This window comes from Sinohyriopsis cumingii, chromosome 4 (genome assembly GCF_028554795.1).
Source record: "Sinohyriopsis cumingii isolate HCF-2022 chromosome 4, ASM2855479v2, whole genome shotgun sequence".
In the NCBI taxonomy this organism is placed as follows: domain Eukaryota; kingdom Metazoa; phylum Mollusca; class Bivalvia; order Unionida; family Unionidae; genus Sinohyriopsis; species Sinohyriopsis cumingii.
This window is the reverse complement of record NC_142964.1, coordinates 128,322,457-128,348,385: the sequence shown is the minus strand read 5'-3', so window position 1 is coordinate 128,348,385 and position 25,929 is coordinate 128,322,457. Positions and strand designations below refer to the sequence as shown.

Genomic DNA, 25,929 nt, shown 5'->3' with positions numbered 1-25,929 from the left:
TGGCAGAGGCGTATGACTAGTTTGAGATTCTGTGGACTTGGGTACTAGAAACAACCAAGAGTGAAACCCCAGGGAGTACAGCTTGCAAATTATCTCCATTGCCAGTCTGTAGAGTCACGACAAGATCTCCTTCTGTACAACTCTTAAATTTTTCAGGTTAAACAGCAGGTATGTTGTGGAAGGGTTAAGTCAAATTAGGATGAGGTTGGATAAATGAATCCAAAGTCCCTCAAAAACAAACTTGGTTCACCCATTCATCCTTGGTAAACAGGTTCATCCACAAGATCTGAAAATGAAGGAGGTTTGCCAACTTGAAGGCTGTCTTCGATTGGTTGGGGTGGCAAGTCAACATTGGTTGTTGGAGCATTTGGGGTAGAAGAAAAGTTATTTCCTTTCCCCTTTATCAAAATGCCTCTGGAACTGAAAGACCTGGTGCCACCTGAAGTTGGATTGCTGCACTGAGTGGTCTTCTGCCTCTTATCCATCTACCATCTCTTCACTGCAGCTAAGACTATTTCAGCAAGTGGCAATGCAACTTGCTGAGGCAGTCCTTGCGATGCCTTTTTGCATGCTTCTCAATGTTTCTACCAAACATCAACAAATTAGAAATTAAGAAAGTAGTTATCATGTTTCACATTAGACTGGAGGTGCAATGCAAGACATTTTGACCAGCTTATGAAGCAGTCAACTGATCATACGCAAGACATTTTGACCAGCTTATGAAGCAGTCAACTGATCATACGCAAGACATTTTGACCAGCTTATGAAGCAGTCAACTGATCATACGCAAGACATTTTGACCAGCTTATGAAGCAGTCAACTGATCATATTAACCATCATAAGGTCAGCCACTAAGTCAGCAAATGGGTGCTGTACCAGCATGGAGAGAACAATGATGATAGCTGGCTTCAGAAATGAAAGCCTTAGAATCGCCTGGGTCATGTATTTTATCATTCATGTGGTCAGAGATTTCCTTGACCTTCTCTTGCCATGGAAAAGACAGAAGGTAGACTATAAGTCTATATCTACCCTATCCACCAAAACCCTGCCCTTATAGGCCTAGCATGCAGCTGAACAGAATTCCACTGCTGCTTTAAAATTGATTGACTGGTAAATGACAAATAAATGACTTGACCACCACAGTGGGAGGTGTCATCTCTAAGCATTCTCTCATTTGGGGGACTTATTCCCACTAGGCAGCCAATAAAAGGCATGACAGTCTCCATAAGCTCAAGCAATAACTGGAAAAATAAGAGGCACAGTGGGGAACTAGTTCACCTGAATCCAGCAAATCATCTTCGCTAGCCAAGATTCCGATATGATAATCCTATATACACCTTGGTAGGTCGAACAGAAATATTGGTGCATTGTCCAAGCAACATCAATTGGATTTCATGAGTTGCTTCTCTCTGTTTGTAATGCCATCTAATCAATAGCGTGGTGCATCGTACATTGGCTGCAAATGGTGGGGGCAACTAAAGTCAAAAGGACACATTGGAAATTTAATATCAAAAGTATGACTAAGTACCCAGAGGGAACCCATTACAGGTATATTTGAGTGAAAGGTATTTCTGCAAACACAGACCAGCACTGGAAAATTGTTTATCAGATCATTCACGCTGTGTGCTCCCCTCGTCTCAATTGTGTAGGAACATGTGTTCAAATTTGAATAACTTAACTTTGATTGGATCCAGCAACTTGCCGCCCCAATGAAATTCACAGACCCAGAGCACAGAAAGATCTGCTTGATACACCAAGGTGTAGATAGGGTTATCACATCGGAACCTTGGATAGTAAAGATGCCAGCAACTGTGTGGTAACCTCTTGGTCCAGTTACCGCAACTATGATTTTGACGATGCCTGTGAATGGCAAATGCAACCTCTCTCATATTACAGTTGTTGTATTTTTAGCTGTTACAGGGAGCCATCAAGCTCTGTTGGGTTGTGTAATCTGGATACAGGAATCAGTGGTGACATTAGTTCAAGGTATGATCCTGGTTAACTCAGTGTGATGTGTCAAAGGTTTTGAACCAATGGGTCTGTTGCATAAGGTGTTTCCGAGGGATCCTTTTTCAGCAGGCCAGGAGAAGAGGCACACATGAGGCCGTTCATTAGCCATTTGTTGAGAGCAGTGGATTCAAAATATTTGTTATCATTGCCTGGATGCCATGAAATGACAGCATCATATGTCTCAGTGGAATATAAATGTCAGGTTTTTCTCAAATTTCACTCGTTATGTGTGTGACAATTAAATGAACCATCATAATTGTTGATGAAAAATACATTTATCACATCCACAAATACAAACACTAACCACAGTTTTTGATAAATTCAAATAAAGATCATATCTATTGACAAATCCAAAAACACCAATCATATCTACTGACAAATCCAAACATCAATCATATATATTGACAAATCCAAACATCAATCATATCTATTGACAAATCCAAACATCAATCATATATATTGACAAATCCAAACACCAATCATATCTACTGACAAATTCAAACACCAATCATATCTATTGACAAATCCAAACATCAATCATATATATTGACAAATCCAAACATCAATCATATATATTGACAAATCCAAACATCATATCTATTGACAAATCCAAACATCAATCATATATATTGACAAATCCAAACATCAATCATATTTATTGACAAATCCAAACATCAATCATATCTATTGACAAATTCAAACATCAATCATATCTATTGACAAATCCAAACATCAATCATATATATTGACAAATCCAAACATCAATCATACATATTGACAAATCCAAACATCAATCATATCTATTGACAAATCCAAACATCAATAATATTGACTGACAAATCCAAACATCATTCATATCTGTTGATAAATCTGTGTATCATATCTGTTGATAAATCTGTATATCAGTCATATATATTAATAAAAATCAATGCACTGTTCATATCCATTGACAACTGATATCAATTGTGATTACTTGTTGAACAATATGTTTTAATTGTGTCTATTGAGGAATAATAACATTTTATTATATCCACTTACTAACTTTATGCACATGAGATTGGTAGGATTTTCAGCTGTTATAGTTTTAAAAAATGAAATGAAAGCCTGAGATTCAATTATCCTTAATCTGCATTATAAGTAAACATTTCATTCACATACTTGGATTATGTTTATCTCTAATCTGCATTATAAATAAGCAGTTCATTCACATCCTTGGATTGTGTTTATCCCTAATCTGCATTATAAATAAACAGTTCATTCACATCCTTGGATTGCGTTTATCCCTAATCTGCATTATAAATAAACAGTTCATTCACATCCTTGGATTGTGTTTATCCCTAATCTGCATTATAAATAAACAATTCATTCACATGCTTGGATTGTGTTTATCCCTAATCTGCATTATAAATAACAGTTCATTTACATGCTTGGATTGTGTTTGTCCATGAATCTGCATTATCATTATAAATTAACAGTTCATTTACATGCTTGGATTGTGTGTCTTCACTTGATCAAATCTAATCCAGTTTCATCCTGTTACAATAATAGCTGCCCTCTCTTTGTGTCTTGGTCTTTGTCTCTATACATGATTATAGTCTGATGCAAGAATGAAATGTCTTAATATAAATAAAAATGGAAAAGTTGTTGTAGTTTATATTAAAGTAATGTCAATCTTCAAGGCTTGATACCAAATATTTATATAAATTTCTGAGTAGAAACATTTAGCAGGCATAGATTTGCATTTAATGTTAGGACAGTTCCATTAAAGTATACTGGAACCCCAGGAAGCTACATTTAATGTTGAGTAGACACCCACAGAAGCCATTATAATTCTGTATCATTGTCATTTGAACTCTGAGTAATCAGTGTACCCTAGCATAATTTAAAAACAGCGTCTACTCTGAGTACCATATTTGTTTAAATGCAACAGCCCTTAACTATGCCTTCCCTGGGCAATGATCAAGTGGAACAGCGTCTTCCTGGGCAATGATCAAATGGAACAGCCCTTAATAATGTCTTCCTGGGCAATGATCAAATGGAACAGCCCATAATAATATAGTAGACAATTTTTACTTCATATCTTTAAATGATATGAAGTTTGGGTTTGAGGTTCCTGCCATAGTTCTTACTTTGTATCAGATGCATCCTTTGTTTTGAGAAGAAGGGCTAAATTGGCCAAAGCTCGCAGACTCGTGATCCCTGACTGTGAAAGACTTGCCGGTGTCAGATTGATGGACTTCAAGATGTTCTCCAGTCTACAACCTGCATGTAAAATAAATCAAACACAATAAGATTTAGCAGCATAAAAACATCCATTTTCATATAAATAAACACCCAATTATTATTCCTATTCTGAGAACTTTCACTAACTGAATCACATACAATAATTACCTGATAAATTATTTGAGACAATATGACTTAGTTATGCGGTCAGCAACAACTGTAGGCATGGTTACAGAAGCATTCTATCATACAACGTCCACTGTTTAATCCAGTATGAGACAATATGTAACACGATGATTATGTAATCACCTAAATGATGATGTAAAATGTGACATCATGATTTGAATTGGTAAAAGACTTTCTACCAAGGAGGAGTATTAATACAATTTTCAAGATCACTGCCAGCCACAATGGATATCTAACTGACACAAATTTTATACAAGGCCAACTAAGCAACATATGAAATCTACCAGTGAAAACCCAATCAGATTGGAACAATTTTTAAATAAGTCAAACAAGGCAGCAAACCAAGTCTTCAAATAAACACTCCATGCTGATATGACTCTATTCATAAGCAGCAATAACAATATTTTCAAATGGTTGCTGTGGTAGACATACTGGAAGTCATATGCACCACTGAATTTTAGGACTTACATGATATTATAAGAAGTCTTTTAATGAAAACCCCATGTTGATATGATAAACCAATCAGGAGAAAAACCCAATACATGCACAAAGATTCTGAAGATGGCAGCCATACTGGATGTACCAGCAAAACCATTTTCATTCAGTCATGACTAGACATCATAGTCTTCTAGTGAAAATCCTATGTCAATATAACTCCGTTCTGGAGGAGTTGCAATAAAATGATTTCCAAATGTAAAAATTGATTTTCCGAAAAGTAAATTTTGAACCTTTCAGGACCATTTTAAAATTGAAAGCTTGCCTCCAAAGTGCTCTGATGACCACTATGTCATAAGATTGTGACATTTAATCTACTGCTATTTGTAAAATGCTTTGATTGGAACAACACACTCACCTCTGTATAACTATCCTGAAATTGAGAAGTTAATAACAATCTCCAAGTAGAATAAACTTATGTTACCTACTCAAAACTTTAAATTTAGCATTTTGATGTTAGAAGACAAAAAAAACAACTGTATCTATAGGTCCCCATTCTAGGGGCTTAAAGGATTCAGCTTCTAAAGGTCACCACTCTAGAGGCTTACAGGATTCAACAAATATAGGTTCCCATTCAAGGGGCTTACAGGATTCAACTTCTATAACTAGTAAAAATACACATCTCCAGAAGCTTAAAATGCTCTGAAAATTATGTGGAAAAAGCTCTTCCTTTCTTTTATTGCAGTTGAAATCCAAAAATGAAAAAATACATATAAACGACAAGACAATGAGCTCATTAATAATTTTTAAAAGTTTTTAAGTGCACAAGGACTCAGCAAATGCCACAGCCACATGTTCAAGACAAGGCAGTTTCTGGCAATATGCAAACACTGAACTGTAGACTTTTAACTGATTCACTGCTAGCATGTTGTTGTTGTTGTTGTAGTTGTAGGGTTTAATGCCATTTTTCAGCACAGGATAGGCTATACATAACCAATATAAATGGTGGAGGATGAACCTGGGAAAACCGAAGAAAGAACCACAGATCCATGAGAAGCTTTCTCACATACCCACATTGGCCGAACGTGAGAATCAAAATCACGCAGACAGGTGAGATGACAATGATCCATAATGGTAAACACTTTAGACCACTCGGCCTCTCGAGGCCCCCAGCTAGCATGTAGAATGATCTCTCTGATATTTACACTGGTTGCTTTCAGAACTGAATTTTTATGTTATTAAATGCCTTTACATTCAGAAGTTACCAGTCTACAACTAACATTCCTCCTCACCTGGCAGTAAACATCTAAGAGGTGTTGCAAAAAATGTTGGCACCTTTTTTTAACCCAGTAAAATTACTATACAGTGGTCCCCCTCTTACATGGCCACCCCTTCTGCACTGGGAATGTGGACGTATAAGATGGATGGCCTTTCCAGAGGGAGACTATAGTTGTGAGAAGTTAGTGTACATATGTGTAGGGGGCCCAGAGTGGCCAAGTTGTCTAAAGCACTCACCATTCTAGAACACTGCCATCTCACCACTGTCTGCGTGTGTTCAAGTCTCAGGCTCGGCTAACGTTGGTAAGTGAGGAAGCTTGCCAGTAGTTTCTTGTGGGTTGGTGGTTCTCCCTGGGGTTTTCCAGGGTTCTTCCTTCACCAGTTATACTGGCCACTATGTATAGCCTATCTTGTGCTGAAAAATGGCGTTAAACCCTACAACAACAACACAAACATGTGTATGTAGTAAGAAAGCTGCAAATAACTTCAAAGCATTTAATATCTTCATTTAAAAGTAGCATTAATTATTAGCAGGTTCTTATGGTCTTAAGACCAGACTTGCTTCACGTTAACACACAATAGTAATTCTTATTCTTAAGTGTGAAATCCAAGTAGGGTATTGTTGGCATGCACATTGCAAAACCAGTAAAATACATAATTTAAATCTGGTTCATATGTTGATTGGTATTTAAAATAATTCTCTTTTGGTAATCCATTTTCCCACTGCTGCAGAATATTCTCTTCATCTGTTATGATGCTGTTTATTTGAGTCATCTCAATGTCAATTATTTGGCAAGAACACTTGAACTCTTCCCAATGTCATAAAGTCTAATAACTTTTAATATTTCTTCTAAAGTATTAATTCTCCATTTATGTGATGACATTTTAAAGTTCTGTAGCAATTTATTCTTATGCTGCTAATAATACAGTACTGCAATTAAATTATGCAGACGAAACATTTGTAGAGTTGATGCAATTCCTTGTTTATAAAGGAAGTGATACATGTACTGTCACATGATTTTTCAGTCTTTGTCTGGTAAACTGTTATGTAAAAGGTTGATTTCTCTGTGTATGTTAATACACAAAATCTATATTTAGCCTATGCTACCCATTTTATGATCAATTACGTCCGGTCGTAGTCATCAAAGAAAAAAACTCAATGGCTGTGTGAAGCCCAAACCTCTATCACAACTTTGTTGACCCTATTTCCTGTAAACTTTGGTGTTAATGATATAATATCAGCCTTAGTGGTATATGTACTTTAGCCAACACTTCTTTCAGTAACGAAAACCTGACATTGGGAAACATACATCAGTAACGATAATAGGATCACTTACCTTACCGTATGAATTAAAAACTGGTTCTGGACACGTATTAAAATAAAATATGGCTGCTTGTGAGAGATAAATTTTAGTTTTGCACTAATATGCTGGCTGCTAGTTGTGTTAGAAGTGTGGCCTTTCTTGAGGGATACTCATGAACACAAACTCATTGGTGCCAAGGGATTCTTGCCATAAAAAGTGTTTTATACCAATCATGATCAACAACAAGGCCATGACCTTTGTGTCAAACTACCAATCAAAGCAGTGCTGTAAAAGGTGTGACTTTGACCACATGGACATACTATAAACAAAATCCACTGAGATCAAAGGGTTGAGAGCACATAGTTTTGTCATGATTCTTCCCAAGCTAAAACAAAATCCATCAAGGGGTTTAAGAAATATCAGCAAATAAAATAATCTTAACCAATATAACAAAGTTTCTATGACTGTGATCTTGATCCCAAGGTCAAAGGTTAAGTGTGCAAGTCATGGAATGAGTTGTTATAGCTTATTTAATTACTATTCGTTTTATGACAATGACTGGTTCATAAACATAAACCTATTAGTGTAATGCAAGCAGGTATTTTGCCATGTGAGTTATAACAAGGTTGTTTATGCAGCAATTGAATTTGAACTTCTGTACAAAAACAAACAGAAACTGGATAAGAAGTACATTGCTATTTATAGAAAACAATGATTACACCAACATAAAACTTGAAAAACTTTAAAACTAACACTGATAAAAATTATGGTTTGCCAAGTCAAGATATGAACGAATGAAAATGTATTAAGCTAGTCTTTTAACTTACGTTCAAGGATACAGATCGCCATTACTACATTTCAATAAATGACTAAAAAAAATTTATAACAATAGCCCAATAATAATTAAAATTAATAATACGCATGCTTTAAGACTAAAGTTAGACGTCACTGAACACTGGCTGTTGCTAATACTGAAAGCCTAGTTGAGGTAGGTTGTATTTAAACAACAGTAACATTTCTCCCTTCTCGCCAAGTAATGATCCACGATTATCCAAAAACATCTGGCCTGCGCCACTAAACAGCTGCTTGCTCGGAACGCTTGAAGCTGGTGCAGACAAATAGCATCTAACTAATTTGGCCAAGATGGATAACTGAAACCTGCGAGTATTCCACCAGCCATATATGTCTTCCTCTCATGGCAAGAGAGGGCTGGCCTGAAACAATTCAAGCATCCTGTCAACAGTGTAATTCACATGGGTTGTATCATTGACGGTACGGACAGGTTCGTCACAGGCCACAGAAAACAAATCCCAGAGACATGACATTGATCGTCAAGTGGCATTGTTTCAATTCCAGTTTTTCTTTTTTTGGTCGGGGATTCTTTCTGCTTGTCAGTTGATGCAACTATGATCCAATCTGCTCTAAGCCAATATCTGGATCTTGTCACAAGTAATTCTTCACTGACTAGGCAATGTTTGAATCATGGATCCATGATGGTGGCCAAGACAAGCTTCTTGTTGCTGGCAACATCAGCAAAGTGTGTGTTCAGTGATGTCAACATATCATAGCGCATTGTCTGAATACCTTGACTTGCTTCATGCCCTTGAGCCAGCAACATTCGGAGCATTTTCAGCATAGGAAGAATGATGGATACTGATGTTTGGTTATCTTGGTTATCACTTACTTCCTTGGTAATTGTCCGCGAATGGGCCTATCGTGCCCACAATACTGTTAATTAAGACCTACTGTTGGGCTGTTAGGCTAGGCAGGTCATTGAGATTGGCGTAAGCCCCCAAGACTTGTTTCTGTTCCTATAATGAAACCAATAGAATGTATGTAGAATTTCAGTGTTCTGGACATCCTGGACGAGTTTCTTATGGGCAACACCAATTTTTTCCTGCTGCTCTTCGAGCTGCTCTTGTGCCAGGATGGAGTGCCAGAACTTGCTGACTATGGATTGCGAGATCGCCAAAACATTTTTCACAGCTCTTTGCGACAGAATGCCATGACTGACAATGAGCTGTATCATGTGTGAAAAACAGCTGATGCTTTCGATTTCAGCCAGACACTTTGCTTTAACCATGTTTGCACCGCTGTCATGCAGAAGAATATGGATACGAGTTTTATGAATGTTGTATTCCTTGCAAAATTTGTCCAGTTTGCTCGCCAAATATTCTCCTGTGTGTGATTCATCGAAAGGCATTGCTGATAAAATCACCTCTTTCTGCTGAAAGTCTTCCGAAAGCCAGTGTGCCGTAAGTCGCAACAAGGCTATGCCGATGGATGGGTCTGACCATGCATCAGAGGTCAAACTAAGGTCAGATTCGGCAGACACTAAATCACGCACCTTGCTTTGTATTGCCTTATGCATGTCAGGTATCAAAGATGTGGAAAAGTACTTCCGACTTGGAGTTTTATAGTACGGTTCTGCCTTGGCCATCAGACATTGAAACCCAATGTCTTCAACAACGGAAAATGGTTGCACATCTACTGCCATGAACTCTACAATAGCTTTGTGCCAACTAATAGCTCTTGGGTCATCGAATGCAAATGGCTGCTTCTTGTCCAGCATGGTGTCAATAGTCAGAGTATGAGGAGTTGCTGAAGCTGCTGTGGTTAACTGCGTAGCATCCTTTTCTTTCTTATCTGCCAGAAACAGGCCATGTTCAACGTTGTGCCTGCAGTGCAAGTGCTGGACAAGATTTGACGTCGTGTAGTTTTTAGAATCCTTTCCACCTCTGGAAATGCTTGTTTTGCAAAGTGTGCAATCTGCTTTGGACTCGTCAACTGCATTTACTTTGAAGTAATTCCAGACTAAACTTAAGTGTTTCGAGTTCGACATTATGCATAGTCTTGGTAGTATATTTAATAGTGTATAATCGCTAGTCAGTATTATTAATCCAATTGATTCACGCTCTTGGAATAATGTTTTAAATCAAGTAAGTTCCTACTAAGTTGTCCACATGGCTGGATGGATGCACGAACCATGCTGTGAGTTGTGTGCTGAAGCAGCTCAAAAGCTGTGGTAACATCGTTGGTGCTGGAATGCCAATATCAATGCTGCATAATATTTGTATGTCAGCATTCAGCTGTTTTAGCATGTGACCACTAGTCGTTGATTAGCATCACTGCAGGACTGGCTAAAGAACAGATTAACTATAGTGAGTGATAGTTTCGTAGTAGTTGGAAATTTCGCTAACTATCTAATCTGCCTAGCTATCTGCTAATGTGTATTCTGAAAGTTCAACAGCCACACAAAGCCTCATTGTCTGGTTGGCTGCTGTGATTGGGATGAGCACATGAATGTTATTGATAATTTGTTGAGTGCAGACAATCAGCGGTAGTTTACAGCAAGTGTGTTAAAAAGTATTTACTTTTAAGAATATATTGTCTTTCATATAATCCCCAAATCAAATGTTTATTCCTTAATTTCCACTATTTAATTCTGATTTAAAATTCAAGCCATGTCAAGAAGAATGTTATGACTGAATTTATATTTTGGAAATTTGTTTACATCAGCACCAATTATTTCTGCCAATACCGATTATACATACTGTTCTAATAATCGTCCTGATTAATCGGTACAGCTTTAATATTAATATATATATATATATATATATATATATATATATATATATATATATATATATAAACTTAAAAACTTCTATCTTCAATATTATTACTAAGATTTTTCTGTCTATTGATGAAGTTAAATGTAGACATTTCAATAAAAAATAAATATAACATACCACACAATGGCCAATATCTACATACCTTCACATCTGGGGTAAGTGATAACCTTCTGCAGACAAGTAAAAAAATTTTGTAAGTCACTCAGCTGGGATAAAGGGCTAAATAAAAACAGTTGCTCAGCCCTGTGAACATGTGATGAATGTAATGATGGCTAATAAAATCATATTAATGTTAGACTAGTCACTAACAGTATATAGTAATGAAATGTGTAAGTAACCTTGATGACTGAGTTGTAGAGTTTCAAGGCAAACATGGAAAGTAATGAAGTTTCATGTCTCAATCTCAACAGCAATAAAGTGCAAAAATGGGAAGAAATTGATCAGAACCGTTGACCATGAATATAAATTATTGATTGTGAGACATGAGATGCCATCAGATTGAGGTTTTATGATTGTGTGAAGTATTTGAATAAGAAACATAAGTATTGCACAGCTGACTCGGGACCTCTAACAGTTTTAAGATGTATATCAAACACAAGGCATTCATGAAAATATACAAGTTTCACCTTGACCTTGTAGAACTCCAAATACAGACTGCAACACTTCTTCTAATGACAATAAACAAGTGTATAAAATTTAATTATCTTAAAATTCTCATAAGCTATAAAGTGGAAGGAGAATTATTGCTGAAACTTAAAATCTTGGTATTAGACCTTAACCTTAAAAAATATGACCCAAAATGTGGTACATGACAAACACAGCAAGTTTGGTTCATCGATTTTTAATGGCTCAATTGCTATATAGGATACACACCTGTTAATGATGATGCAGAAGTTATCCAAACTTCATCTCTTAATCTCCTTAGACTCTTAAATTATTGACTGGAAAGTAAAATGTGATGCAACAATGAAAATGATGACCCAAGACCATGACCTTGAAGGAACAACCTTCGATGCAGTACATGAGACAATTTCTAAAGATAATGTATTTGTATGCCAAGTTTCATCCATAAAACTGAACGGGTTCTAAAAGGATGGAGTGGAAAGGGAAGTGTGATGGAAAATGAAAAATAATGACATGTATCTTTGACCCTGAAGACAGGACCACCAATGTTATACAGCACAAGCTGTTTAATGATGATATGAAAAGATACCAAGTTTCACGCCTTATATTTTGCAGCTTAAATGTTATAGCATGCAATGGAAAACCTAGAATTATTGAACTATGACTATGACTAAAAAAAGAATAGTCAATGTGCTTCATAAAACACCTTTTAATGATGTATACCAAGTTTCACTCCAATGATTAAAAAGGCTTGAAGTTAAAGCAAATAGGAAAGAGTGAGGGAAAAATTACAATATTGAGTCATAACCTCGACCTTGAAGATATGACCCCTAACGTGGTATACAACATACCTTCAATCAATAGTGTATTAGTATAACACATTTCATCCCTTAATTTCAAATAGCTTGAAAGTTACAGCACAGAAAGGAAAACTTCAAATATTTAGTTGTTACCTTGACCTAGAAGATAGAACCCCCAATATAGTATATGATACATCTTCTAATGATGATGTGTAAGTAAACCAAGTCAGACATCTTGAAAGTGAGATTTATGGCTGGAAGGAAATACAGATACTTGAAAATGGCTGGGGACAGTAAGGGTAACACTTAAGGTGTTATGTATATTGTTAGTTTTTTTTAAATATTTTGTTTCTTTTATTACATGCAATTGTAATGTAACAATGTATGTTGGACCTGACCTTGTCCAAAATTGAGTTAATTTCTGTTTGACCCAAACTGATTTTTTAAAATTTTATTCTGTGTAAACAACTAATACATAGCTAAATTATTATCTCTGTGTTTGGGACTAAAATCATAATTATTATTAATAGAAGTAAATATGTTTATTTGGGTCTACGTCTAGGTTTTGGAATTTTCCAAGTGAATTTTACATAATCCAGGTTATGGTTTGTATATTTTAAACATCAGAATCGTTTGAGGAGGTTATTTTCCATTAGGTAATTTTTATTATTATAGAAAATGCTAACTGTGACCTGATGTGAAGTGGAGAACTATAAGATCTTGTAACAGAGAGGATTTTTTTCAGTTGCGCTTTAAGACCTTGCACTTTTAAGTTGTATTATATGTTGTGTCCAGTATTTCATTCTTGGGCTGGAAAATTTATTTCTTCAATTTTTTTTAATTCAAGTGATTATTTTCTCTGGAAATACAAAAGTACTCTGATAAAATTATTGGATAGAGACATTCACTGGAATTTATAGTGAATTCAAACCTGGAATTATATTACTGTGATTCATCAAAAGAGTTCAGCACTCTACATGCAATTAAAGACATATCATTGTCATCAGTTTTTGAATTTATTTTGGACTTACACTGAATTTTATTCAGGACTTTGTGTAATTCTTGGATTTTTTAGGGATTTAATTCACAATACCATAAGTTCTTTTTTTCTCATGTTAACTTTGTATTCTAGGGAAATAAATTACTTGTTGAATTTTACAAAGCTTGTTATTTTTCACTCTTTTTTATTACTTATTTTAAGAGCACAGACTCGTAACGTATGTCCCTTTAAGGTGAAGTAAAACAAGAATGACATACTTTCTGCATTATATTCATCTGCCTTTTGTCTTAGGTCTTCAATAACAAGCTGCATGTTGCGATCGTTTCTCTCATTCTTGAGCATAAGGTCATGTAACAGACCCACTGTCCGCTGATTCAGCTCATAGGCTGGCACTGTAGCTCCTGCAAATGTCCTCTCCAGCCAGGCTTGAACCTTTAGTAAAACACCATAATACATATTATTCAATGAATACAATCAAAGGCTTCCAAAAGAACTTATTCAATGTTAAGGATATATATCCTGAAGCTATCATGTCATTGCCTTGACATGGCTGATGTTAAAAAAGTGATCCTATACCTTGCGATGGCGCAAATAAAACTATTATCAAAGTCAAACGGAAGAAGCAAGTAAAAATCTACTAAATAGAGTTCCATTTATCACAAAGTTTGACTTATGATCAAGTTATTAAGCCTATATAAGCTAAATTATATCTGTATATTTTCTCTAACCATACTTTGCCATCTTTATAAGATAACATGAGGTTCTTTAGGTAATTCATTTTCCCATAATAAGGCTTGGTATACCATATTTGGATATTCTGATACATTATTGATTCTTCAATGATAGAACCTGAAAAGCAAGTACACAGTGCAGTTCAATTTATTTTGTTTCTCCACACATCACAGTCAAGGGGGGGGTGAGAACATGGAGAGCCTCAAGAAATAGCCTGCCCCCACTATCTCCCCATGCATCTGGACAAAGTTACTGCAGCTTCGAGCTGAGAATAGCTCTGCACACCATGATTTCTTGTAGAGCTGCATACAACCACCAACATGGAGTGGACATGGTGTTGGTAAGGTGGGCATGATTACTACTTATGACCCCTGCAAGGAGGAGCTAAAGAGTTTCATTAAGAGAGAGCATGATGGGGCACTGAGTTATTGATGTCGTTGAGCTTACAAGTTAACATACATGTGTTTGTTATTCTTCCAATTCAAATTTTAAAGAAAAACATTATCAGCAAAATGCCAAATGAAAATACAGTGTATCAAATCATCAAATTCTTTTACGAGAGAAAAAGAGTGTGCATATGTATGACACTGTGTATATCCACACTCATATTTTCATGATATATTCACTTCCTCCAAAGAACGATGGCATATGCTGTACATTTTATGAGGAAGTTTCATATGCAGCTTGTAAAAAAAAGCATCATCAAATTTGAAAAACATGGTTCTCCTCTCAAATATGAAAAATACACTGCTGGCAGGCATTATTGTTAATTAAACATTGAGAGATATAGAAAATTTAACTGCACAAAATAAAAGAGAAGGTGGGAAGAAATAGCAAATAAAAGAGAAGGTGGGAAGAAATAGCAAATAAAAGAGAAGGTGGGAAGAAATAGAAAATAAAAGAGAAGGTGGGAAGAAATAGCAAATAAAAGAGAAGGGAAGAAATAGCAAATAAAAGAGAAGGTGGGAAGAAATAGCAAATAAAAGAGAAGGTGGGAAGAAATAGAAAATAAAAGAGAAGGTGGAAAGAAATAGCAAATAAAAGAGAAGGTGGGAAGAAATAGCAAATAAAAGAGAAGGTGGGAAGAAATAGAAAATAAAAGGATTAAAGTCAGGGGCTAAAGGATTGCGTGCATGTCATCTCAACATCGCAAAAATAAAATACAAAAAAACTGGGTTTCATTATCATTAGAGCTAAGTCAACTGAAAATAGCATTTATCAAACCTCAAATTTCTGTGAGAGAAGACTGGCATGAGGAATTGCCAAAGAAATATGACTATAACTGCTTATTTTCACAAAAACTACACAAGACAATACTGGACATTGGACTAGAATCATGTTTTTCCTTTGCAGAATCAAAACATATCCATGATTCGATATGCAGTCAGGGTTTTTTATGGTAAGCTAATACATAAATTCAATGTAAAATTGGAATGGCAGATTAGTCCCACTCCCCATCTCCTCAAAATTGGTGACAATTTCAGGCACTGAGGTACTTCATATATTCCTCTGCATCAGAAACATTAACAAATTTAATTTTAATATTGACAGATTGTACAGCAGATAATACAGTCATACAGCTTTCAAATAAATGAATAAATTATAAACAAAACAGGTTTACTGACTTAACACTCAAGAGAGAGAAAAAAATTTGCCACTGAGATCTAGTAGTTTCAAGCATCATTAACTTTTTGCCAAAATAAGAAAATGGAAGTGAATAGACTATAACTGATGGTGTGAGGTAGGGGTAAAACGATTCATCGATATATCCATGCAGATACTTTTACTGAAACAATACACATATCGATACAGGAGACAGAGAATCAATACAAAACGATACTGTATGCATGTTATTTTAGTCTTCAGCAGTCATGAATAATATTATATTATTCTGTAAAATTATAATCCATCTGAAATAGCATTTCCAGTCACATGCACTCGTGTTTATTAGTAAAAAACAAAAAATATTATTTGAGAATACCCACTCACCGTCTACAAGTTAACACAAAGAGACGTGGTTCCCAATCTGGACCCTTCCCCATTCGATGGTAATTTATGTTAACCCAGCAGCATGTTCAGCATATAGAATACATTCCAAATGTGTTCGATGTGAAGTTTCAACTTTGAATTGTTTATTAACTACTTTGGTCTATTTGAAAGCTACGCTATCTATTTGTTGCATGCTGAAATATGTTACAATGAATTTTCATTTATGGTAACTGCTTATTCTGCTCCTGGTTCAACAATAACTACCAGTCAGAAATCAATGTAGCTTATTCTCTGCATGACAAACAGGAAGTATTGGCAAAGCAACAGAGAGACTTTGCGGGAAAGTCATTAGATATGTCAAGTACTTAAGCGGAGATGTTGTCAACATGTGACATTGCACGAACCATGCAAAATTTGTATGAATTTGCATGCTCGGAGTGTCACATAATTGTATAAAACCTTTATTCATTAATTACATGTACTCGGGTTTCATTTTTTGTGTACAACGATACCCGAGGGTGATTTATGTATATTGTACAATATTTCTAAACAGTACAGTTGGTTCATCCTATGCCGCACGTGTGAAGTGCTTTCGATGGAAGAACCAAATACTTCCAGCGCACAGACATATGGCGGCATCGTCTGTGTATAAATGCCTCACTGTAAGACTAAATCAACACATTACTGAACGTCTTGTCAGTGAGTGGTATACTATAAGAATCTGCACATCTTCAGCTGTAGAGCTGACTGTCGTCACAACTGTAGAGATCACCAGAATCGACGTGGTACCAGCTGTAGAGCTAACCATAGAAGCGACTATAGCAGCTGTAAAGCTGAACCATAGCAGCCGTAGAGCTGAGTGAACAGTGTTGCTGGTCGAGAAGCATTTGATTGGGCATTGCTGACCGACTGGTGGGTGCTGACTTCTTGATTGACCAAGGAACTGAATGGTGGTCAGTGACTACCTGGAAAACTGACTGCTTGATTGACCAGTGATGACTGGTAGCCAAGTGTGCTGGTGACAGAGTGTGTAACTCCGTAATCTAATCTTTTAGCCGTGGGCTAATTTTGGGGTTTGTAATACTCAGTGTTTTGGGGGTGTAAAGATATTTTGTATATCTGTCCCTTTATTTTCATCATTTTATTATTTGAGTAAAATACCTAATTTTTCACCATTTGAGTGAACACATTTTACTATACGAGTAAAGTACATTTTTTACTGAGTAAAACACAGCATTCTTTTCGTCGTGTGAAATTACTGTGAATCATTCATCTTTGTCCTTGTACTAAGGTCACTTATTTGTATTTTCATTTGTTGCATTATAAGGTTTGTGCACATTATGTTAATTTGTCCAATATTTGGATCTTATACACGCATGTATTAATCATAATTCTTTTCTCATTCAAGTCATTCATCATTAAACGCTGCATTTGTATCACCATCAAAACTGTTCTGTTATAAATCCAAAATCCAAACTGGTTATCTTGTTACATGAAGAATAGCTAACCGTAAGAACTCCTGCAAATTCACTGATAGTCTCACATATGAAAATATGCTCGGCAAAGTATACAATTTTTATTTAACCATTCTTGTCATATCTGTTTTTTGGGTAGCAACTGTTTCACATCTGGGTTTTTCTGTCATGACATGAATGGTTGTGAAACTAAATTTGAATAAGAATTATCATGAAAAAGTTTTACAAATGTCTTTAAAATCTGGCTACCTAGAAAACCCAAAATGACTGATTCCAGCATGGTTAATTATGATTTCATTCAGCAAATACTTGCTGATGATAGTGATGCTGACAATAATTTTAAAAGTTATGAAGTATATCAGATTATTGGAGTTGAGAAAGTGTTAATGGAGATTTTGAGTGATTCTGAGCCCGAAATGGTGTTAAACATGAGTCCGATGTACATGCTGGATGGACAAAAAATAAACACGGGCCCCTTACAGTGGTATTTCAAAATTAAATGTAGAAAGGGCAAAATACCAAACATAATTTACATATAGACATTTTAAAAGTATAATGCAATTTTAAATTTTTTAGTTAAACAAATTCCCCATGTGGATTATATGCATCAAAACTATATACATGTATCCATATCAGGGTTTAGATAAACTGAATAAAAAAAACAGTTAAGAAATGCAATTAAGAAGTAAAGATATTTATTTAATACCTCTGTCTGCACAAGCATTGATGGACTAAATACCCTCATGCAGCATTATGGAACAGAAAAGAAATCTGGCATGGTAGTCAGTAAACTACTGATTCAACAAAGGAAGATTATGTTAACGAAAAATCCTATTTTGGAACTGATGTATTCAAAAGATAACATCTGTGATCTCTGGAAAATTGTATATAACAGTCACAAAGATCAGTATCCCAACATATTCAAGCTGACAAAGATAGCCATGTATGTACCCCTTCACAAAGAAGCACAGAACAATCTTGATACAAAGAAAAGGAGCAGAGTATGCTTAAAAATATAATTAACAAATTACCCCAGTAATGCTTATAAAACTAGAGGTGACATCTGTCAGAGATGTTGAAATCAGTAGAGCTATAAGAAATTGGAGCAGAAAAGAAAGACAGATACTGAAGTTTAGATAAATATTGACCTAGGGCCATTTCTTCCTGACCTCCTTTTTTCTTTGAAAAAGGGGGAGAAATCCATTAAGATAAAATCCTGTCATGATCTCTCCTTAATTTGCTTATGGGAAACAAATTTGGAATTTCTCTTTTTATGCAGAGATATTTAACCAGTGAATAAAGGTGCTGCTGGAATAAATGAAATTAGAATAGAATGAGCGATGGGCAGATTTCAAAATGCTAATGTTTATCACCGGAAGTTAAAAGAAAATTGTACAATAGGACTGGGTGTAGTCAATAGTTTTATTTCTTTGCTGACAAATACAAGTACCTGTTGCATCAGCACTCTTTTGCATCTGCAGGAAATAAAATGTGATAGATTTTGTTGGTACTCCCATTCCCAGATTTGTTCTACATGAGATTTTCTTTGCACAAGGAAACTGCATTATTTCTTCTGTTTTGAAGATAACAACATAATGTCTTCCAAAATGTAACTGAGACACAAAATTGGTAATAATATGTTTTCAAATCATTCATGTTCTACAAAACAAAGGGAGTTAAATGAAGCCACCATTATATGGCCTAAAACTCTGGATAAAACTCACTGCACCCAACAGGTAGTCTGTTTGAAAAAAACTGTATAATCTCATCATTGAGAATTGCATATAAATATAACTCTATGTCTATCTGTAGTCTGAATATTGGAAATAGGAATAGAATGACAACATACACGAAAGGGCACCACCTACCATCAAGTTCAAATGTGTATCAATATGTATCATCGCAGACTGCATATCACGAATCGTATTGATACACAGCATAGGTGTATCATTTCACCCCTAGTGTGAGGTATTTATCCATTCCTGTTAAATGAAGCCTGAAATCAATGATTACACCTTAACCATCAAAACGAGTGCATCAGAGATAAACTGTGCAATCAAGACAATTTTTCCACATCGGTGTTCATTTCAGCAATAAATACAACTGAGTTTGATTGCAGACAATTACCATAATTTTGCTGTCAATTACTCAGTTATAATGCAGCTGTTAAATAGGATGTCCCAAGGATGGTTTTAAGTAATATAAATGACAGCTGTTAAATAGGATGTCCCAAGGATGGTTTTAAGTAATATAAATGACCAAACCAAAACTGACATCTTTGCCTAATGCTATTTCTTGTCCATGATTTATAATGACCGATCATAGGTAAATCAAAGAGATGCTAGATACATGTACAAGAATAAAAGTTATTACATATCATTACTGTAAATGAGAATGTTTAAGCCGTATGTATATTTTTGACAAGTTTATGAACAGCAGCAACATTTCTTTGAAATCGGATTTCACTCCATGTATTAAATGCAAAGGCTGAATGATCATTTCAGTTGTCCGAATAATGTTCAAGTGTAATTCATTTTCGAAGCAGATTTATGAAGCAATTAGTTATCAGCAGAGCCCAACAAAAATAAATCCAGAACTCTTGGTTAACGGAATTTCTCTCTGCGTAGCAGACCAGCTAAAAAAAAAAGATATGGGGCGGTATTAATTATTTGCACATCAACTCGATTCTGACCAGGATTCACTTAGAGAATCCAGCAGAGAAGTTTGAACACCAGGACCCTCCAGTCCCTAGTGAGCATAGTGGTGAACAATGACACTTGCATTACCTTCAAATCCCTTGAACCCTATTGAATTTATATTCAAACTATAGCTATAGAAATGTTGTGTGACAATATATATTAAAAAAAAGGAAAAATTATGGGCATGTGGAAACTGGAGTCTGGGCTTGTGAGTTTATTTAAGTCACCATCCATGGATCTGTGTCTAAAAATACTTTTCTTTCAGCACTGTAAAGTGGGAATGCACATAAATGTTTGACATCAATGATGACTGCATAGAAGCAAATCAAACTTACTGAAACATATATGTACTGAATATACAAGACTCTTTCGAAATGTTTTTTTGTATTGTCAGATATATAAATTACATAAAAATAACTGATATTTTGAACGTTATCTGATTGTTATACAGTAAAGCCCGTTACGAGAGACCACCCCTCATGCCAACAAAAAAAACGGTCTCTCCAGACACGTGGTATCTCACAACAGGTTTGTACAAAAAGACCTGTTTCCAAGGTCCAGTTTCAGAACAATTTAAAGAAAAATAACCACTATCACTGTGCATATACTCTATTCTTTATTAATAGTTCTTGCTAAAATATTATATAAATTCAACTGAAAACAAACTTATATAGCAATAAAGGTATACTTCTATCATTAAACACAAAATCACATTTACATCTGAAGATCACATGTATATGTATTAGCAAATGAAATCATTTCTGATTTACTCCTTTTCCTTTATAACACCCTAAATTTGTTTTACCATCGTTTTAATCACGATTTTGCAAGTGGTCTGGTCTTTTTAACTTCTTTCAGTTACATTAATTATTTTCTCCAACATTAAAATTTGTCTCTTTTCAGTTGGAGGTTTGTCTATTGTTATTGAGGTTCTAGGTGTTAACATTATTAGTGCTCAGTTGTAATATTGACTGTAACGATGGTCTGACTGGGCTTTGTGAAAATATGAAAAATCTATACATACACATTGCATATCTAACAATTAATGCAATAAAAAGAAACAATTATCTCATCCAGAACAGAATCATTTACTCACAGTCAAAAGCCAATGGCATAATTCAAAGAAGACACACAGGGATTAACTCTATAAACGAAGTGTGTAACCTGGTCGCACCAAAACGACGTTACAAGTCTTGAACACTATCAATCAAATCCCGCAAACGTTTCTTTCTTGCTGGTTTAATAGACAAAGACCTTATTCACCCACAGGCAATACAGATTAACTCTAAAGACTGACAATACATGTGGCCACTACATTAAATTCGGCACTACAATGGCAATTCACGACATGTACATTAGCCTGGTCTACGGACTGTAGCATCTATCACAGGTAGCCAGAATCCTTTGGGGGTTTTTTGTTTGGGTTTTTTGTTGTTGTTTATTTTATGTTTGTTTTTTATCAGAACAATCATTACTAATCAAGCGGTCGTTGTTACAAATGATTACATATAGATAATTGGTGCCTATCTTCTCACAATACGGTCATTGATAATGATACTGGGTCCTACTCATATGTATGGGCTCTATCTACTATAACAATGGGAACCTAGCTAAGTGAGGGAATAATGATCTACATGTACTTTAGTTTGGTTTACAACAGAAACTATAAAATGCAATAAGCATACCTACAAAATTTCAGATATCAGCTGCCAGCCTATTTTTCTTTTATTATTGGTATAAGCAGTCATTGTTACAGGGATTAAATAAAAGTTGGTGGAGTATATCCCCGTTTTGCGCTATGGTCGTTCATAGCAGTGAAATGCATATTTTGCAAAGACATCATGGTCATTTGTCATGTTTAGCAGGTGGTCACTCATGACAGAGTGTTTATATAATAAAATTGATCCATGCATTATGATTGTGGTTGGAAATGATAGGTGGTTGCTCACAGCAGAAGTCGCTCATAACAGGTTTTTAATGTATATAGGGAAAAAGACAGAAATGTAACATTTCTATATTGTGAAAAAGCACCAGATGTAAGTCACACCATTATGCTCCATTGATACATGATTACATTTTAGTACCCTGTTGATGAAGGAGGTAGGGGTACTACTAATACATTCTGGTATGTAGTCATAATTAGACTTCAGTTAAAACTAATAATGGACTGTTTGCTTTTGGATTCTTTCAAATTTATCCTGTGACACTTGGAAGTTAATACTTATTGCTGGATCACATTTATTGTTTTATTACCTGAAGCCATGATGACAATGCATTGGCATTTGATTCTAAAAGTGAAAGGGGGGCACTCACATTACATCCTCTCCTACTCCCAATTGACAAAAGTTAACTAACTCTAATGGTTTGAAAAAGACTCCATGCTGATTGTCTTATACAGTCATAGCATTAAGTCAATCATAATTTACACCACTGTAAAATAGATATCCCAAACCTTTCCCCCATGTTACTAAAAGAAGTTCCTATTTGATTGAAATGCCAACTACCTGACAATGTTTGGGACCCCAGGCAACAATTGGGTCAGAAATTACAGAATATAAATGAAATGACAATGTTTTGTGCATTTTTTTTATATTATTGATGCCTTTTGTTTTTAAATTCAGTGCACATGGAGGGGGGAGCAAACAAACAGGAGACTATGCGAATACTACTGTTCATTTTATACAACATCTCAAATGCTATCGGTGTCTGTTTCTCATTGAATTTTAACATCTGCATTTCTAAATGTAGCTAAAATTACAGAATTCATTTTGTACATGAATGATTCAAAAATAATTCATATAATACGTGCTGACATACAAGTTTTCGAAGAGTCAGTTTTTGATACTGCAATGAAAATCAATGGGAGACAACTACATTATGGCCAAAATCAATGGGAGACAACTACAGTATGGCCAAATAAGAAAGCTGATCACTACTTAGGGCTGAGCAAATCCCATAGCCCGATGTCCCAGGCTAGTCATTTTTGAAGTCGGACGAGTAAAATTTTCCAAGTTGCTAGTCCGGGACAAGTGCTTTTTAAAAAAGTCGGGCTAGTCCTTATTTTCGAGCTTTAATCACTATATCTACCTTTATTTGGCCAATCATGCTCTCTGGGCATACTGAATACTTGATTCTACCCCTCTTTGTGTATACATTTACATCCTGTTACCGCCTGACTGCATATTGGGCTAAGCGACCAAATTATCGGCAAATCAAAACACGTCAAACAAAAGAAAGCCAGTATGATCAATTAGCAGTGTTGTAAGCAGTTTTGTTGTAATGAGTTTACTCAATCTAGATCATAACAAGCAGCTCACTATGATTTTAATCCAGTGAGTCATTGTAATTAAATTAATGAAAGGTACTTTACCGATAAAAGTGTTGGTTTCCTTTATGAACTGATTAAATTACAGTAATGATTCTTTAATTTATAATTGGTTATACAGATGATTAACTTCCACGTGCGATATTGTGTTTGAATCGAAACAATTATGCTAATTAATGAGCTGTTTCAGTTCGTATTTAAATGAGAAAATTGATGTTATGATCACTTTAGAAGTAGTTGTCAAGCAAGCTGACAGTTACTCTGTGGATAAATGAGTTTGCTAAATTATTTTCACAAGGAAGGTAATAATGGCGATTCGGCGAAGGTAAATTTGTTTGAAAATGGAGGGATAAAACGTCAGACGGATACTGATTGTGTGGTAGCTATTTTTGAGTGTGAAAGACGATTTTGTTCAATGAACTTAATCAAGACTTCTTTAAGGAATTCCATAAACCAAAAGAGTTTACAAATGCTAATGAACATTTCTGCAAATGGACCAGAGCTTGACGACTTTAACCCAGACATAGCTATCAACTGCTGGCTTAGTGCTGGTGCAGGTAACAGACATATACATGGACATATTTTCAAATCTATCAGCTAAAACATATATACATGAACCTGAAGAAGCCAAATGTATAACAACCAATGTTTTTGAAAAATTAAATTCTTTTAAGAAATATTTATGTTGTATATTATTTTTATTTCGTTTCTTCTATGGATTAAGTACATACATCTCATCAAATCTTGGCAAGTGATTACCATTTTGGGACCAGTGAAAAGTAAGGTGGGACTAGTGAAGAGTAAGGTGGGACTAGTGAAGAGAAAGGTGGGACTAGTGAATTTTCTGAAACCACCTGTCCTGGACTAGTGGTTAAAAAAAAAAATTTGCTCAGCCCTGCTACCTAATAAACAAATAAATTCTTCTACAATGTTATGGTGGCATCAAAGAATCTGACATTAAGAGACCATCCTGTTTCAGATAAATAGTAAAAGTCACACAGGTCATGTAAGTACATTTACTGATATACATTTAAAAATGAATTTTAATTTTAAAATTTAATTATAAAATAGTTCAAACAAAGTTTATTCAATCATGATTTTTGTAGTGATATGCACAATAAATAGTGTGTGTGTGTGTGTGATTTGGATTTTTAACATAGTTTTTAATTTTAAAAAATTCAGTAATATCGCTACGATGTCTGCAGGGTGGCAGTTTATAGTGATGTCCCGCAGTGGGGCATCATGCCACAGACATTAACATGATGTCCCACCCAGTCACATTATCATGACAACAGGTCGAGCAGACCTAACACTAACCTCTTAATGCTGAGCGCCAAGCGAGGCAGCTGTTATAACCAGTTTTGCAAGTCATTGGTATGACTCGGCCGGGATCGAACCCACAACCCCCCGTATCTGAGGCGGACGCTCTACCCACTGGGCCACCGGAACGGTCGCCCCGATATGGAATGCCAAGTGTGCGAGATATTGCTGAAAATTTGACTTGACGTTCCGGTGTTAAACGACATCGGAACACGCTACACAGCGCCGTTATTTTGGCAGTAAGTCTTAGACGCCCAAAACAAATATCAGCGTCGCGGTCCTAGGACTACGAAAACACATGCCATTAATTCTACACGCAGATAATAGCCTAGTTTAACTATACAAGTACCTCCTGGTGCTTTTGATTCATTGTTTATCTCTTAAATCCAATTATTTCATCACAAACCGATGAAAATGAACTCTATAACTGTTATTTTAAACAATAAAAAGCGTTAAAAATGTGAAAGTCCCCACAAACTGCTGTTAGAATTTCCCGGGATGCCTAATAGTCTCAAGGGACGTAATCGGACGGGATTAAAAAAAATTATATATTAGAAAACTCAAAAGAAAACCCGATTCCGGAACATATGCATGATTCGCGTTCAACTATCAAACAGCAAAAGGCAGAGTTAGTAACCCACATGCTGTAATAAATACACTGAGAAACCTTAGAACAACTACGTAATCAAACAAGAGTTATAAAAAAAATTTGTATACCTATATCCTTGTGGACATATAAGCAACCGCAACCATACAGATAACGTCAGGCAAGCCAAAGTAATAATATAAGGGAACAATATGGGTCAATGTGAATTGTGTGGATACAAATGGAATTAACATTATGCGGCCGGCTTGAATTGAGTGTATGGATTCCAAAAGTACACCTGACAATCATTC

At 35.5% G+C, this 25,929-nt stretch overlaps 1 protein-coding gene across 2 annotated transcripts in view; it reads right to left on the bottom strand.

Annotated features, from left to right (window-relative positions):
* Window positions 1-25,547, bottom strand: part of LOC149802080 (HAUS augmin-like complex subunit 1) — a 71,576-nt gene extending 46,029 nt beyond the window's left edge. For both annotated transcript variants that reach the window (XM_089956476.1, XM_089956478.1), the window contains exons 1-3: window positions 25,382-25,547; window positions 13,750-13,924; window positions 4,140-4,272 (exon numbers count right to left, since the gene is read on the bottom strand). In XM_089956476.1, the coding sequence (XP_089812602.1) occupies window positions 4,140-4,272; window positions 13,750-13,924; window positions 25,382-25,402 (329 nt within the window). In that variant the 5' untranslated portion in view covers window positions 25,403-25,547. The remainder of the gene's footprint in view (window positions 1-4,139; window positions 4,273-13,749; window positions 13,925-25,381) is intronic.
* Between the last annotated feature and the right edge of the window lie 382 nt (window positions 25,548-25,929).